The 14,807-nt window shown below is 40.6% G+C and overlaps 1 protein-coding gene across 3 annotated transcripts in view; it reads right to left on the minus strand.

The window, feature by feature from the left end:
• Positions 1 to 607: 607 nt before the first annotated feature.
• The window catches only part of XPNPEP3 (X-prolyl aminopeptidase 3), an 88,722-nt gene continuing 74,522 nt past the window's right edge, over positions 608 to 14,807 (minus strand). For all 3 annotated transcript variants that reach the window (XM_073644158.1, XM_073644160.1, XM_073644161.1), the window contains one exon: positions 608 to 899. In XM_073644158.1, coding sequence (XP_073500259.1) covers positions 733 to 899 — 167 coding nt within the window. In that variant the 3' untranslated portion in view covers positions 608 to 732. The remainder of the gene's footprint in view (positions 900 to 14,807) is intronic.

Raw genomic sequence — 14,807 nt, forward strand, 5'->3', positions numbered from 1 at the left:
ATTGATCAGAGGGTGCCAAGCATACGGGGATGAGGGGGCCATACATACCGGGATGAGGCATGAGGGGGGCCATACATACAAGGATGAGGGTGGCCATACATACAGGGATGAAACATGAGGGGGGCCATACATACAGGGATGCAGGGTGTCTTACATACCAGGATGAGGGGGGCCATACATACAGAGATGAAGAGTGCCATACATAGCAGGAAAAGGAATGAAGGTGCCATACATACCAGGATGGGTGTGAGGGGGGGGGCATACATACCAGGATGAAGTGTGCCACACATACCAGGAATAGGGATGAGGGGGGCCATGCATATGAGGATGGGGGATTTGGGGGCCATGCATACCAGGATGGTGGATTGGGGTGCCATGCACATCAGGATGGGGATGAGAGCCACGTATAACAGGAAAGAGGGGGCCATATATATCAGGATGGGGGATATCAACAGAATTGGGGGTCATTACCCCTATAACATTGTCAGCAGCAGACCCCCTCCCCCTTAACAGGGCATCATGACCACATTTTTTGCTTAAATTTTTTTTCAATTTCCTCCTCTAAAACCTAGGTGAGTCTTATAGTCTGAAAAATACGGTAATTCAATTAAATATAAAACACTTTATTTGAAGTATACAGTTAAGTATATATAGACAGGTATATATAGTCATTGGATGACCTATGTCTTGTATCACATTCTTTCATATACTACGTTTCATTCAAATCTGATATCAATGATTTTGCAAACACACATGTTGTATCTCATATACTTCTTTGGGACAATCAGCTGACAGAACCAAGGGCGACTGTTCTGTAATCACAACATCGTCTTCAATGCGGATTCCTATGCCTCTGAATTTTTCGGGCGCTTCAATGTCATTCACAGGAATGTAAATGCCTAATAAAAAGTAAACAAAAATAAATTGAACATAGATAAAGTAATGTGTAAAGCCCTATAGAATTGCCAATGTGCCTAAATCATGAATTAACAAATTGTTGATATCACTGTACCCTGGCATCAATTAACCTTAAATGGATCATGCCAATATGGACTTTTATTACCTATCCACAGGGAATTTGTAATAAAAGTCTGATCGCTGGGGCACCACTGCTGTGACCTTTACTGATTAGAAGAATAGTGGTCCCAAACACCCGGTTCCTCAGCATAGTATAAATGAAGGGAGGAATAGGTTGATTGGAGCATTATTCACTCAAGTGCCACTGCTACATTGGAAGTTTATGGGGTGATGGAAACAGCCCAGTGCCATAAAGCCCCATAGACTAGAATGAAGGGACAGGACATTTTATCCAATAAAACATTTTCAGACAACAAAAGCACAAAAGAACTGCTTGGAGCGCTTGGAAAAGGACAAGACAAGGGTACATAAAGATTAGCAAATCATAGTTACTAAGACAGAATACAAAAAAAGCTTCTCACTAGCTGTGTGTCCATGTTTGGGACCCGGTCCTGCTCAGCCCTTATTCACACAGGACGTCACTATGACGCAGGGTAAGGTTTTAATATTAGAGGTTAGGACCATCCCAAACTTGGGTACACCTTGACACTGGTGGGATGGCTTCTACGTTTTTTTAATCAAAAACGGTGTTTACTAAGTACCCAATGTTATTCATATGTACTACTACTTTTACCTATTTACTTCTATCAAGGTATTTATTTATTTTGTTCAGTCTAGGGTTAAGACAGAATACAGTATCAAAAGTAATGCAGAAACACAAAAAAGAATGTCTAAAAGCAATGATGAAGTATCCTCCTCTGAATGCTCAGGATAGCGCTGTGTCCTGCATAGGCAGTAATACAATGTGTGTCTCCTGCATGGTGCCATCAGCAGTAACTCCTCCAGCACGGTTGTAACCAGGACTGCTGTGCCAGCTGTATGAGTTTCAAGAGCTAGCACAGCAGTGCTGCCTAATCCCAGTGGTGCTGGGAACAACCGTGCTGGAGGAGTTACTGCTGATGGCACCATGCAGGAGACACACATTGTATTACTGTTATGCAGGACACAAAAGGCTATCCTCCTCATCATTGAGAGGACACCTACACTGAACACTTTGCGCGTTCCCATCCACTGTCGGAGTTCATACTCTCTGTGTATCGTAATGGGTCAAAATGTACATATAATTGCCTGTAATATGAGAGGCATGTGAGACGCCAATAAGAAGCGCTTTCATGGTTTCGTCAAATTCAGCCTGATATAAAATGCTTCTCCAAGATATATTTGATAAAGGACAGTATTCAAAATATTCAATGTCCTTGGGTTGGCTTCTCTTACCACTCGGTGTACTCAACTCATGCCCGAGGAGTCGGTGTGTTAGTCCGCTGCTCCATTTCATTTGTATAAAGTCATCGATAGATGTAGAGGGGAGATATGTATGTATGTCTTTTTTAACTCAAATATAATTCTGGTTGAATTCCCCCACCATACTATGAGAAGTACTTCCAGAATCTGACAGCTGATACATGCCGTCCAAGCTGTGGGCAGCATAAATCAGGCACTGCCTGTATGATCTCAGCCAGGTATGTTTGACTCTGAAACGCTGAGCCCTCTCTGAGAGAATCATACTTCAATAGCTGCCGGGGACCGAGACTGCGTTGTAGACTAGTCAGACAAGCGGGCCCCCGGCAGCTTCTCTCACCCTGCTACTCTGGATTGACAGGTCTCTGCCTATTTTCTCTGCTGCAGATCTAGCAGTGCTCTGAATCCTGAGCCCTATATAACCCTGACCACATCACTGATTAGCAGCTTTCTGTGTACACTGTGTACAGACAGAAAGCTGCTAATCAGTAATGAAAGCGTGGTTACACAGAGCAGTTGATTAGGACGCAGAGATACCTTGTCCTGCAAGGATAATCTCCTGATGAAACACTGATTGCACTGAAACAACATACAGCCTAGTAAGTTATGCATTGCTGCAATCAGGCTCTCAGCCTCTACATCATGGTGCTCACATATTACATAGCAAAAAGCTGATGCCAGATTAATATACCAAAAAGTTCAGAGAAGGTGGTGATGACACTTGAAAGATCCCTTAGTCTGGAAGAACTGGAGGAAGTGCTGCAGTGGTTCCCGAATGAGAAGACTCTGGGATCAGATGGAATCCACGGAGAGTTTTACAAACATTATAACAAAATTCTTCTACCTCAGCTTTTAAAATTCTCTCAGGAAGGTTTACTTACAGGACACCTCCTAGAATCCATGATGGAGTGTTAATTATTAAACCAAGTGATGAATCATGTGTTCCTGTCTCTTACAGACCTTTTTCCTTACTCCCAGCTGATATAAATTTATTGGCAAATATGTTTGCTGGTGTCATTATTGAGAGCATTCACAGTGATCAGTCGGATTTTATGCCTAATAAATATACAGCTATTAACTTAAGGCGTCTCTTCTTGAACCTCCAGTTAAGCGCCCGAGGTACTGGGCCAAAGGCAGTGTTATCTTTTAATTATGCCAAAGCATTACTCTATGTGACTGCAGACTTATGAGGGGCATTGACACTGGGGAAGGGCACACAGCAGGGATGTCCTGTCCCCCTGTTTTTTTGCTATAGCGCCCCTAGCGTGTATGCTGAAGGCTTCTCTGGAAATGGTAGTATGTAAATGTGGTGATGTGGAAGAACACATATCTCTCAATGCTGATGATATGCTTTTGTTTTTGGGGGATATTCCCTCTTCAATTGACCCAGTTATGACTATTACAGAGGAATACGGAAAGTGGTCAGAACTTTTCATAGATTGGGATGAGTTGTCCTTAAATCCACTATTGTATCCCCTTTTTGATGGATCACACCAATATACAAATGGTGAAACAATTCAAATATTTGTGAATCTAAATAACTGCCAAACCCCAAGACTTTATCCTTCTCACTCTGACACCGCTCTTAGATAAGTCTACAGATAAGATCAATGCTTGGTGTCATCGCCCATTATCATTGGTAGGAAGGGGAATTTCAGTAAAAATGGCATTAATGCCCCAGTGCCTCTGTTTGTATACCGATGCACTATTACCAGAAATGCCCACTATTTAGATGCCTAAATTGTATTTGTTTTACCCACTATGTCACTAGAGGAAAATTATCCCGAAAAGCATTTTCCTGATTCATTATAGAATTCAGCACAGTGTGCACATTAAGTCGCTTGTTATTGTATGGGACAACGCTTACACACAGCAGCATCTGTGCTTTATATTGTTTATAAGTATATTTTAATTATATTGCATTTAATAAAAACTATTTATTGGGCTTAATATACTCTTATTGGGGTTCTATTATCATTTATCCCAAGTGTTCCAGAGTGTAATTTCCTGTGGAACACGAGAAGCTTGATCTATAAGTTATAGAGGTACTTACTAAATGTTTTTCGAATAAACTCCCTTTACCAATTAACCCCTTTACAACCCAAGGTGGTTTGCACGTTAATAACCAGGCCAATTTTTACAATTCTGACCACTGTCACTTTATGAGGTAATTACTCTGGAGCGCTTCAACGGATCCCCCTGATTCTGAGATTGTTTTTTCGTGACATATTGTACTTCATGATAGTGGTAAAATTTCTTCGATATCACTTGTGTTTATTTGTGAAAAAAAAGGAAATTTGGCGAAAATTTTGCAATTTTCAAAATTTGAATTTTTATGCCCTTAAATCAGAGAGATATGTCACACAAAAGAGTTAATAAATAACATTTCCCACATGTCTACTTTATATCAGCACAATTTTGGAACAAAAATTTTTTTTGTTAGGGAGCTATAAGGGTTAAAAGTTGACCAGCGATTTCTAATTTTTCCAACAAAATTTACAAAACCATTTTTTTAGGGACCACATCACATTTGAAGTCACTTTGAGAGGTCTTTATGACAGAAAATACCCAAAAGTGACACCATTCTAAAAACTGCACCCCTCAAGGTGCTCAAAACCACATTCAAGAACTTTATTAACCCTTCAGGTGCTTCACAGGAATTTTTGGAATGTGGAAGAAAAAAATGAACATTTAACTTTTTTCACAAAAATGTTACTTTAGACCCAATTTTTTTTATTTTCGCAGGGGTAACAGGAAAAAATGGACCCCAAAATTTGTTGTGCAATTTCCCCTGGGCACACAGATATCCCATATGTGGGGAAAAACCACTGTTTGGGCGCACGGCAGGGCTCGGAAGGGAAGGAGCGCCATTTGACTTTTTGATTGTAAAATTTGCTTGAATAATTAGAGGACGCCATGTTGCGTTTGGAGAGCCCCTGATGTGCCTAAACAGTGGAGCTCCCCCACAAGTGACCCCATTTTGGAAACTAGACCCCCCAAGGCACCTATCTAGATGCATAGTGAGAACTTGGAACCCCTAGGTGATTCACAAATTGATTCGTAAAAATGAAAAAGTATTTTTTTTTCCACTTTTTCATTTTTAAGAATCAATTTGTGAAGCACCTGAGGGTTCCAAGTGCTCACTATGCATCTAGATAGGTGCCTTGGGGGGTCTAGTTTCCAAAATAGGGTCACTTGTGGGGGAGCTCCACTGCTTAGGCACATCAGGGGCTCTCCAAACGCAACATGGTGTCCGCTAACAAATTGAATGGAAAATCGGCTCAAATTGTTAGCGGACACCATGTTACGTTTGGAGAGGCCCTGATGTGCCTAAACAGTGGAGCTCCCCCACAAGTGACCCCATTTTGGAAACTATACCCCTCAAGGATTTTATTAAGGGGTATAGTGAACATTTTGAACCCAGAGGTACGACACAGAATTTGATAACATTAGGTCATCATATTGAATAAGTTGTCATTACTCTTGAGCGCAAGTGCTCGCTACTTGAGTTTGCATCGGGTACTCAGGTATGCACCATGTATCACGGGTGCTCAAGTGAAATGCTCGAGTCCCCGCCCGCATGTTTCACGGTTATTAGACACCCCCAAAAAAACATGCGGGGATCGCTCGTGCATGGCAGGCAATCCCCGCGAGTTTTTTTTGGCCGCGAAGCATATGGGGCGGAGACTCGAGCACCCGCGATACTTATTGCATACCCGAGCACCCGATGCAAACTCAAGTAGCGAGCACTTGCGCTCAACACTAGTCGCCATATCGTCGTTTTTTTTTGTTGTTTTTTTTTTACATTGGAAATAAAAAACAACCCCAACCCCAGCCCTAGCGTTTATTTTTTACGCCGTTCCTCATGCGGTATAAGTGATGAGATTACTTTATTCTTCGGGTCGGTGCGATTACAGCGATACCAGAATCAAATCGGGTTTTTATGATTGACAGCTGTCACACACTAAAAGACACATATTTTGTAAAATCTAGTTTTTGCATCGCCATATTTTGGCAGACAGAGTCATGTGATGGCTTGTTTTTTGTGGGATGAGTTGACGTTTTTATTGGTGCCATTTTCAGGCACGTGACATTTTTTGATCGCTTTCTATTCCTATTTTTGGGAGGCAGATTAAACAAAAAGCAACAATTCAGGAATTGTGTTTTTTTACATTTTTTTATTCTGCTCCGGGTGTGGTAAAATTGATAAGGTAGCTTTATTCTTCGGGTCAGTACATTTACAGCGGTACCACATTTATATAGTTTTCTATGTTTTGGCGCTTTTACACAGTAAAAGCTATTTTATAGAAAAAAATATTTTTTTGCATCGCTTTATTCTGAGAGCTCTAACTTTTTGATTTTTCGGATAATGGAGCTGTATGGCGGCTTGTTTTTTGCGGGATGAGATGACGTTTTCAGCTGTACCATTTTTATTTATATTCGTCTTTTTGATCGCGTGTTATTCCATTTTTTGTTTGGCGGTATGATGATAAAGCATTGTTTTTTGCTTTGTTTTTTTTTTTTTTACCGTGTTCACTGAAGGGGTTAACTAGTGGAACAGTTTTCTAGGTCAGGTCGTTAAGGACGCGGCGATACCAAATATGTGTACTTTTATTGTTTGTTTGTTTTTTTTTCAGAATAATATTTATTGATGGGTACATCATATTTTTATTTTTAGTGGATTATTTTTTTTATTATATTTTTACAATTTTTTAAAAAAAATTTTTTTCACTTTCAGTCAGTTTTTTTACTTTGTTCCACTATGGGACTTTCACTTTTTTTATTCTGATCGCCTGCATGGCACAGGAATGCAGCACCATCCCTGTGCCATGCAGGCTGTCAGCGCTGGACAGGGAGAAGATAGTTTGGAGATGCACTGCGCATGTCCAAACAATCTTCCTGCTGTCTGGTGACCCGGATGTTGTTATGACGACATCGGGTCATCATGGCAACACCCGGGAAGCCGCGGCAGACAGCGCTGGAGGCCGGAAGAGGAGGTGAGTATCGGCGATCACCTCCCCTTGCCTCCGCAATGCTGCGATCGACTTCGATTGCAGCATTGCTGGGGTTAATGTGCTGGGAGCGGTGCAGGACCGCTCTCTGCACATAGTATCGGGTGTGAGCTGTGACAATCATCTGACACCCGGCGGCGATCGCGCCCGCACAGCCTGTGCGCGCGCGATCGCCATGACGTACTAATACGGGTCAGGCTCTTAAAGCCCAGGGCACAGACGCGTATTAGTACGTCATGGGCGTTAAAGGGGTTAAAGCATGGGAGACAGATGTAGGAGAGGTCACTGAGGAGTAATGGAACTCTATACTAAGCTTAACACCCAGTCTTTCTCTAACTGAAGCACAGAGACTATCACAATTATACCTTATTTACAGGAAATATACAACTCCAACATTCCAACATAGGATTGGAATTAGACAAAATTCTATTTGTCCGAGATGTGTTTATCCTGATGCATATGATGTGGGAGTGTACTAACATCGGCCCCTTCTGAAATAGAGTTCTAGATAAAAGCAATAGAATTTATGGTAATGGATCCAGATCCTAAATTATGTACACTGGGTATTATACAAGATTTTCCCAAGTAGGACTCCCATCGGTTTATCCAGATTACTTTATGTGGCTAGGAAACATATTGCTTCCCACTGGGTACAATCTACTCCTCCATCAATTAGAGAATTTATTAGTAAGGTAAATGAGCCTACATGTTTTGAAAAAAGGAACTGATAAAAAAAGGAACGTGATGAAGAAATTTGAGGCTATATGAGGTCCATGGATGAACACCCCAGGTTCCACGTTCAAATGCTCTACTATTGGATAACGTATATGCCCTTTTTGGTTAAGCTAACTTTTCAGTGTTTTAATAGACTCTTATGATACAGCATAAAAAAAAGATCTATTATTTTTTTTCCTGGATAATTCACAGAAAAATTGCAGTGATATTGCTCATCGCAGAAGAGCACAAGAGTTGGGTTTTGTTTCAGTTAGCTGGGATATTTCTTTTCTCTCACATATGTGGCACACATAGTTGTTGGAGTATTTAGTTTGTTGCAGTGAAAAAAAGTTGGAATAAACTAATAAAAAATGATTTGATTAAAAAAATGATATCATTTAGTGATTCTGATTAACCCCATATAAAGTTTACCTGTTCTAGTAAGATTTTCCTGACATTTTGTTAGTTGCATTTTACAGAAAAAGACATGGTTCGTAAACAGCTTACAACACACCAAAAGGATCTCATTGTTGAAAGTTATCAGTCAGAAGAAAGGCACAACATTTTTTTCAAGGCATTAGATATACCATGGAACACTGTGAAGACGTTCATCAAGAAGTGGCTTAAATTTGGCACAACAGTAACATTATCTAGAAATGGACATCCAGCACAAAATGAACTTTTGGTCATAATTCCAAAGGGCATGTTTGGCACAAAGTCAACACTGTGCTTCACCAAGAAAACACCATACTCACAGTGAAGCATGGTGGAGGCAAAATTACATTTTGTTTTGGGCCTTTGTTTCGGCAGACGGAACCTGGAGGGAATTATGCACAGTTCCAAATATAAGGCAATTTCAACAAACCCTTCAGGCCTCTGCTAAAAAAGATTATAAGGAATTTCACCTTTCAGCACAACAACTAAGCATACCTCCAAATCAACAAAGTAATGGTTTCTCCAAAAGAAGATCAAAGTTTTGGAATGGCTCAGCCAGAGCCCAAACCTGAATCCAACTGAAAACCTGTGTGATAATCTGAGGAGGGTGCTGTACACAGGAGATGCCCTCGCGATCTGACAGATTTGGACCATTACTGCATAGAAGAGAGGGCAAAGATTGCCAAGTCTAGATGTGCCACGCTGACTGACTCCTATCCAAAAAGACTGGATCCTGTTATAAATTCAAACGGTACTTCAACAAAGTGTTAGTCTAAGGGTGTTAAGTTCTTTATTTTTTCACTCAAAAATATTCCAATCTCTTTTTCAACTGACATGTACACATTATGTGACATTAAGCCCTTGGCATTAAAACCAGTTTTCGCCTTTATGCCAGACCTTTTTTATCAGTTTTATTGTCCCGTTCCAGCTGACATTTTTATTTTTTGGGTGACATAGTCATATGAGGGTTGTTTTGTTTGGGGACGGGGAGGAAGGTTGTATTTCTTAGTGGCAGTATTTCAGGGTTCATAGCACTTATTACCAAACTTTTATTAACTCTTTTTGGAAAAAAATAGAAACAAAATGGCAGGTTTCTTTTTTGCATTATAATTTTAACGCTATTCGACGTGCTGCATAAATAAAGTGTTAACTTTCTTCTGTGGGTCATTACGAATATGGCAATGAAACTATAATATTATTGTGTATTACTTTTGTACATTTAATACATTCTGAAAAAAAAAAATTGTTTTGGGATTGCCATATTCTGAAAGCCATAAGTCTCACAATTTTCCATTCAGTGTTTGGTATAATTGACATGTTATCTTTATTCTTAGGTTCGATACAATCATGGCAATACCAAATTTATATGTGTTTTTTTTATTATGTTTTTCTACTTTTGCACAACAAAAGACTTAAAAAAAATTATTTTTATGGTCACCATATTCTGACATCCATAACTTTTTTATTCTTCAGTAAACAGAGCTGTATGGGGCTTGTTTTTTTTTGCAGGACCAGCTGTAATTTATACTGGTACCACTATTGGTGTAAAAAACATTAAATCTGTAATTTGAGTTCACCAAGCAGTATTATTGACATGTTAATGTTAATTCCGCAGGTCGGTTAAATGATATTGATATCCAATTTATAACTTTCTATTAGTGTTGAGCGAGTATGTTCTATTAACCCTTTCGCCGAGTATGCTCGGGCTGAGCTCCGAGTATTTATAGCTGCTCGGTGATATGGTTGAATCACTCCCGTGTGCATGATTTGCGACTGTTTGACAGTTTTATTACATGTGAGGAATGTGTAAGAAATAGACAATCCTCCCATGTAATAAAGCTGTCAAACAGTTGCAAATCATGCACACGGGAGTGATTCAACCATATCACCGAGCAGCTATAAATACTCGGAGCTCAGCACGAGCGTACTCGGACAGAACATACTCGCTCAACACTACTTTCTATGTGTATAAACTCACTTGTTTTGATAGTCATATTGTAAGAGCCCTTCTTTATTTTTCTGTATTAGGCTATGTGCCCACGATGCAGAAATGCTGCACATTTTTTCGGCTTCTCCCTGGCAGGAAAAACGCATGCGGTTTTTACATGCGTTTTTCCCGCCAGGTAGAAGCGTTTGTCAAGCGTTTTTGCATGCATTTCTGCATGCGGGTTATCAAGCGCTTGACTTCGGAATGTATGACTATACGGCCTACTATACGCAGCCCACTGAAACCCCCCCACTTACTATAAATAAAAACCACCACACTGTGACATTGGATATAATGGCCACAGCAGCCTCATTTATTATATAACAGCATATAAACATAAATAACATTAATTAACATTAAATTAACTCTGAAAAAGGAGGAGGGGAATTGAAGGCTCCACCATTTTTGGAGAAAAACTGCAAGAAACAGCTCCACCATGCCACCCCCAGCCGCACCACAACCGGCCCAGAGGGACCCAGCTGACTGTTGCCCATACATTTTGAAAAACTGCAACAAACAGCTCCACCATGCCACCCCTAGCCGCACCGCAACCGGCCCAGGGGGAACCCAGCGGACTGTTGCCCATCCAGAAATGTCCCGCTGAGACCTCGCTCAGTAGGGACCCGTTTTAAATTTTAACACCCGCTTAACACCGATGGGCGTCACCCATCCCTGCAGTGGGCTCCCCCGTCCTCCTTCGATGTAAGCAACCGCCTTCAAAACCCCCCTCCTTTTCCGCCAATCGCTGTGACAATTTAATAATGAACAATATGCAAAATTGCTAAGCAAATAGGGCGGGTGGGCGGGAGATTCAGGTACGTTAAACTTTTCCCGAATGGACTACCCCCACCATCCCTCACCTTATAGACCCCCCACAGAGATACCCCCCAATAACCAATCAGATAACCCCGTACTATCCCCCTGCCCCTATACTCCTCCCCTACAAATTCGCGCCCAAAACTCTATTCCTTACATTAACCCCTTACCACCCCAAATTACGGCCTAGCAGACCTCCTGAGTCATGCGGCCCTCCCCTTAAGCCCCCTATGGGGGGATGCAGTCCGGGCCAAGCGATTTTTAGCATCATTTGAAAAGTGCTTGACAACTTGGTCACACTATATAAATCTATGTAACCGGCATGGATTTATATAGTGTGACCAAGTAATAGTTAAAAAAAAAAAAAAAAAAAAAGGATAAGAATGGTAAAAAATAAAGATTATACTTACCTTCCGATGGCCCCCGGTCTCCTTCTCCGCTCCGTCCGGTCTCCCCGGTGGTGTGAAGGACCTGCGATGACGTCACTGAGTCATGTGACAGGTCATGCGACCGCCGACGTCAGCAGTCGCATGACCTGTCACATGACTCAATGACGTCATGTCAGGTCCACACAACATCGTGAGCCGCCCAACACACCGCACGCATCGCTATGGAGACCGGGGGACATCGGAAGGTAAGTATAATCTTTATTTTTTGTTTTAAATTCTTTTTTTTTACAGTTTCTATGGTACCCAGGTCTGGATGAGAGTCTCCTCTTCTCCGGGCCTAGGTACCATCCGCACATTGAATCGCTTCATATCCGCATGTACACATGTAGTGATGAAGATATCAAACGTTTCAATGCCAAGTAAATGGCGGCAATTACGCTGCGTGTCCGCAAAATTAATGGACATGCTGCGTATTTTTCCGCAATGATAATCCGCAGCGGAAATTTCCGCAGCATGTGCACAGCACATGCGGATTATCATTGGGGACCATGGGGCACGTATTACCAAACGTTTTTTAAGAGTTTTCGCTGCGGAAATTCCACGGCAAAAATGCTTGAAAAACGCATAGTGGACAAGCAGCCATTGACTTGCATTGGACCGCGTGACATCTGCATCACTGCATCTGCACATGCGGATATCACACGGTTCAATGTGCGGATGGTACCCAGGTCTGGAGAAGAAGAGACTCTCATCCAGACCTGGGTACCATGGTACCTGTTAAAAAAAGAATTTAAAATAAAAAATAAAAGATTATACTTACCTTCTGATGTCCTCCCGGTGTTTTCTCCGCTCCGTCTGGTCGGCTGTATGGGTCGCGGTGTTGTGAAGGACCTACCATGACGTCATTGAGTCATGTTACCTGACACATGACTCAATGACATCACCGCAGGTCCTTCACAACACCACGAGCCGCCCAAGACACCGGACGGAGCGGAGAAAACACCGGGAGGACATCGGAAGGTAAGTATAATCTTTATTTTTTTACAATTCTTATTCTTTTTTTTTTAACTAACTTGGTCACACTACTATAAATCCATGCCGGTTGCATGGATTTATATAGTGTGAACAAGTTGTCAAGCACTTTTCCAAGTGATGCTAAAATCGCTTGGAAAAGCGATTGATAACCAGCATGTAGAAATGCATGCAAAAACGCTTGACAAACGCTTCTACCTGGCGGGAAAAACGCATGTAAAACCCGCATGCGTTTTTCCTGCCAGGGAGAAGCGGAAAAAATATGCAGCATTTCTGCATCGTGGGCACATGGCCTTAGAGCTTGCATTTTTGCAGAACGGGCTGTAGGTTTTATTAGTACCATGGAGTTGATAGGAATTTTTACTTAATATTTTTCAGCAAAGATTAACAAAAATGGCAATAATGGCAACGTTTTTCATGCTTTTTTATGTCATTCATCTTACAGTGCATTGAAACACTGTTCATACCCCATTAACTTTTCCACATTTTTTCACATTACATCCATAAACTTACATTTATTTTATTTGGATTTATGTGACATAACAATACAAAGCAGCAAGTATTTATGAAGTGTAAAGGAAATGATACATGGGTTTTCTAAATATTTGAAAAATATAAATCTGAAAATTGAGATGAGCATTTGCATTCAGCCTCCCTGAGCCAATAGTTTGTATGACCACCATTTACTTGCAATTACAGCTGCAAATCTTTTGGGGTCTGTCTCTACAAAGACCAGAGTCTATTATGTTACATAAAATTAAACACACTATGAAAAATGGGGGGGGAGAGTTAGGCCATACACAATGAAACTTCACAACAAAACGTATAGAGTACGGGTGTAGTAAAAAATAAATGCTAAGGTTATATTCCCGGAGTTAAATTTTAAGGTCTGTGTATAAAATATGGTAGCCGGGTCATTATAAGATACAAATAAACAAGTGTAAGAGACCTTCAATATGTATCAAAAGGGCAAATATGCCATATAAATAACACAGGAAAAGAAAAACTCCAGGACACCAAACATATAAAAGATGGGTATTATATAAATAACAATGTTATATTCCCTGAATAGGATTTATAGGTCTGTATACAGACATGAACACAAGATCATATGAAACACTATTTTGTCCATTTGGCATTTATTTGTGAGTATAAATGATTCTCAGTACATATCAAAGTAGACATACCATATAAAAGGGGATAATATAAGAAAAGCTGACCCCAGGACTGTCCACTGGCATTTATTTGTATTTCATGTGATCTTGTGTTCACTCCTGCAACTGAAAGTGAAGATTCAACAGTAAAGCAAGTTCTCTGTCTTCTAAGCATCTCTATCCAGCGCTGTGCTACTTATGAAATTATTAAAATGAACAAATACCCTGCAGTAAATAAATAGCAATAGTGCATGAAAACATAGGGTAATTGGATAACACTTTTGATAAAAGAAACAAAAACGTAAAAGCCATCCCACCCTATAGGGTCACCGTGACGTTGTGGGATGGCGTTTACATTTTTTTGATCAAAATTATGTTAACCAAGTACCCTATATTTTCATGCACTATTGCTATTTATTTATTTACTGCAGGGTATTTGTTCACTTTGTTTTTATTCTAGGTTTTATCTGTTTAGCGGCTAGTGTGAATATGTGCCTACACACTGCATGCACACCAACTGATACTCCAGTTCATTTCTTTAGGTTTTTGTTTCAGGTTTTTGCACTCTGTGCAAACAAGTGTGTGGCCTCCCTTTTCTTTGCACTGGACATTATGTTTATATAGCTACCCACTGCTGGGTGTCCTTTAGTCGGGGCATTGGTCCTTGTCTGCCCTTATTCACGTCATTAGACATATGGTAAGGTTTTAATATTAGAGGTTAGAACCGTCCTGAATGGGGTCACCTTGACGTGATGGCTTTAACGTTTTTTTGATCAAAATTATGTTAACCAAGGACCCTATATTTTCATGCACTATTGCTACTTATTTATTTACTGCAGGGTATTTATTCATTTTATTAATTTCAGGAGTAACAGTGCTGGATAGAGATGCTTAGGAGACAGAGAACTGGCTTTCCTGCTGAATCTTCACTTTCAGTTGCAGCAGTGTGCAG

The sequence above is a fragment of the Phyllobates terribilis genome, unplaced genomic scaffold (genome assembly GCF_046119375.1).
Source record: "Phyllobates terribilis strain yellow unplaced genomic scaffold, ASM4611937v1 Scaffold_8__6_contigs__length_399053987, whole genome shotgun sequence".
NCBI lineage: Eukaryota > Metazoa > Chordata > Amphibia > Anura > Dendrobatidae > Phyllobates > Phyllobates terribilis.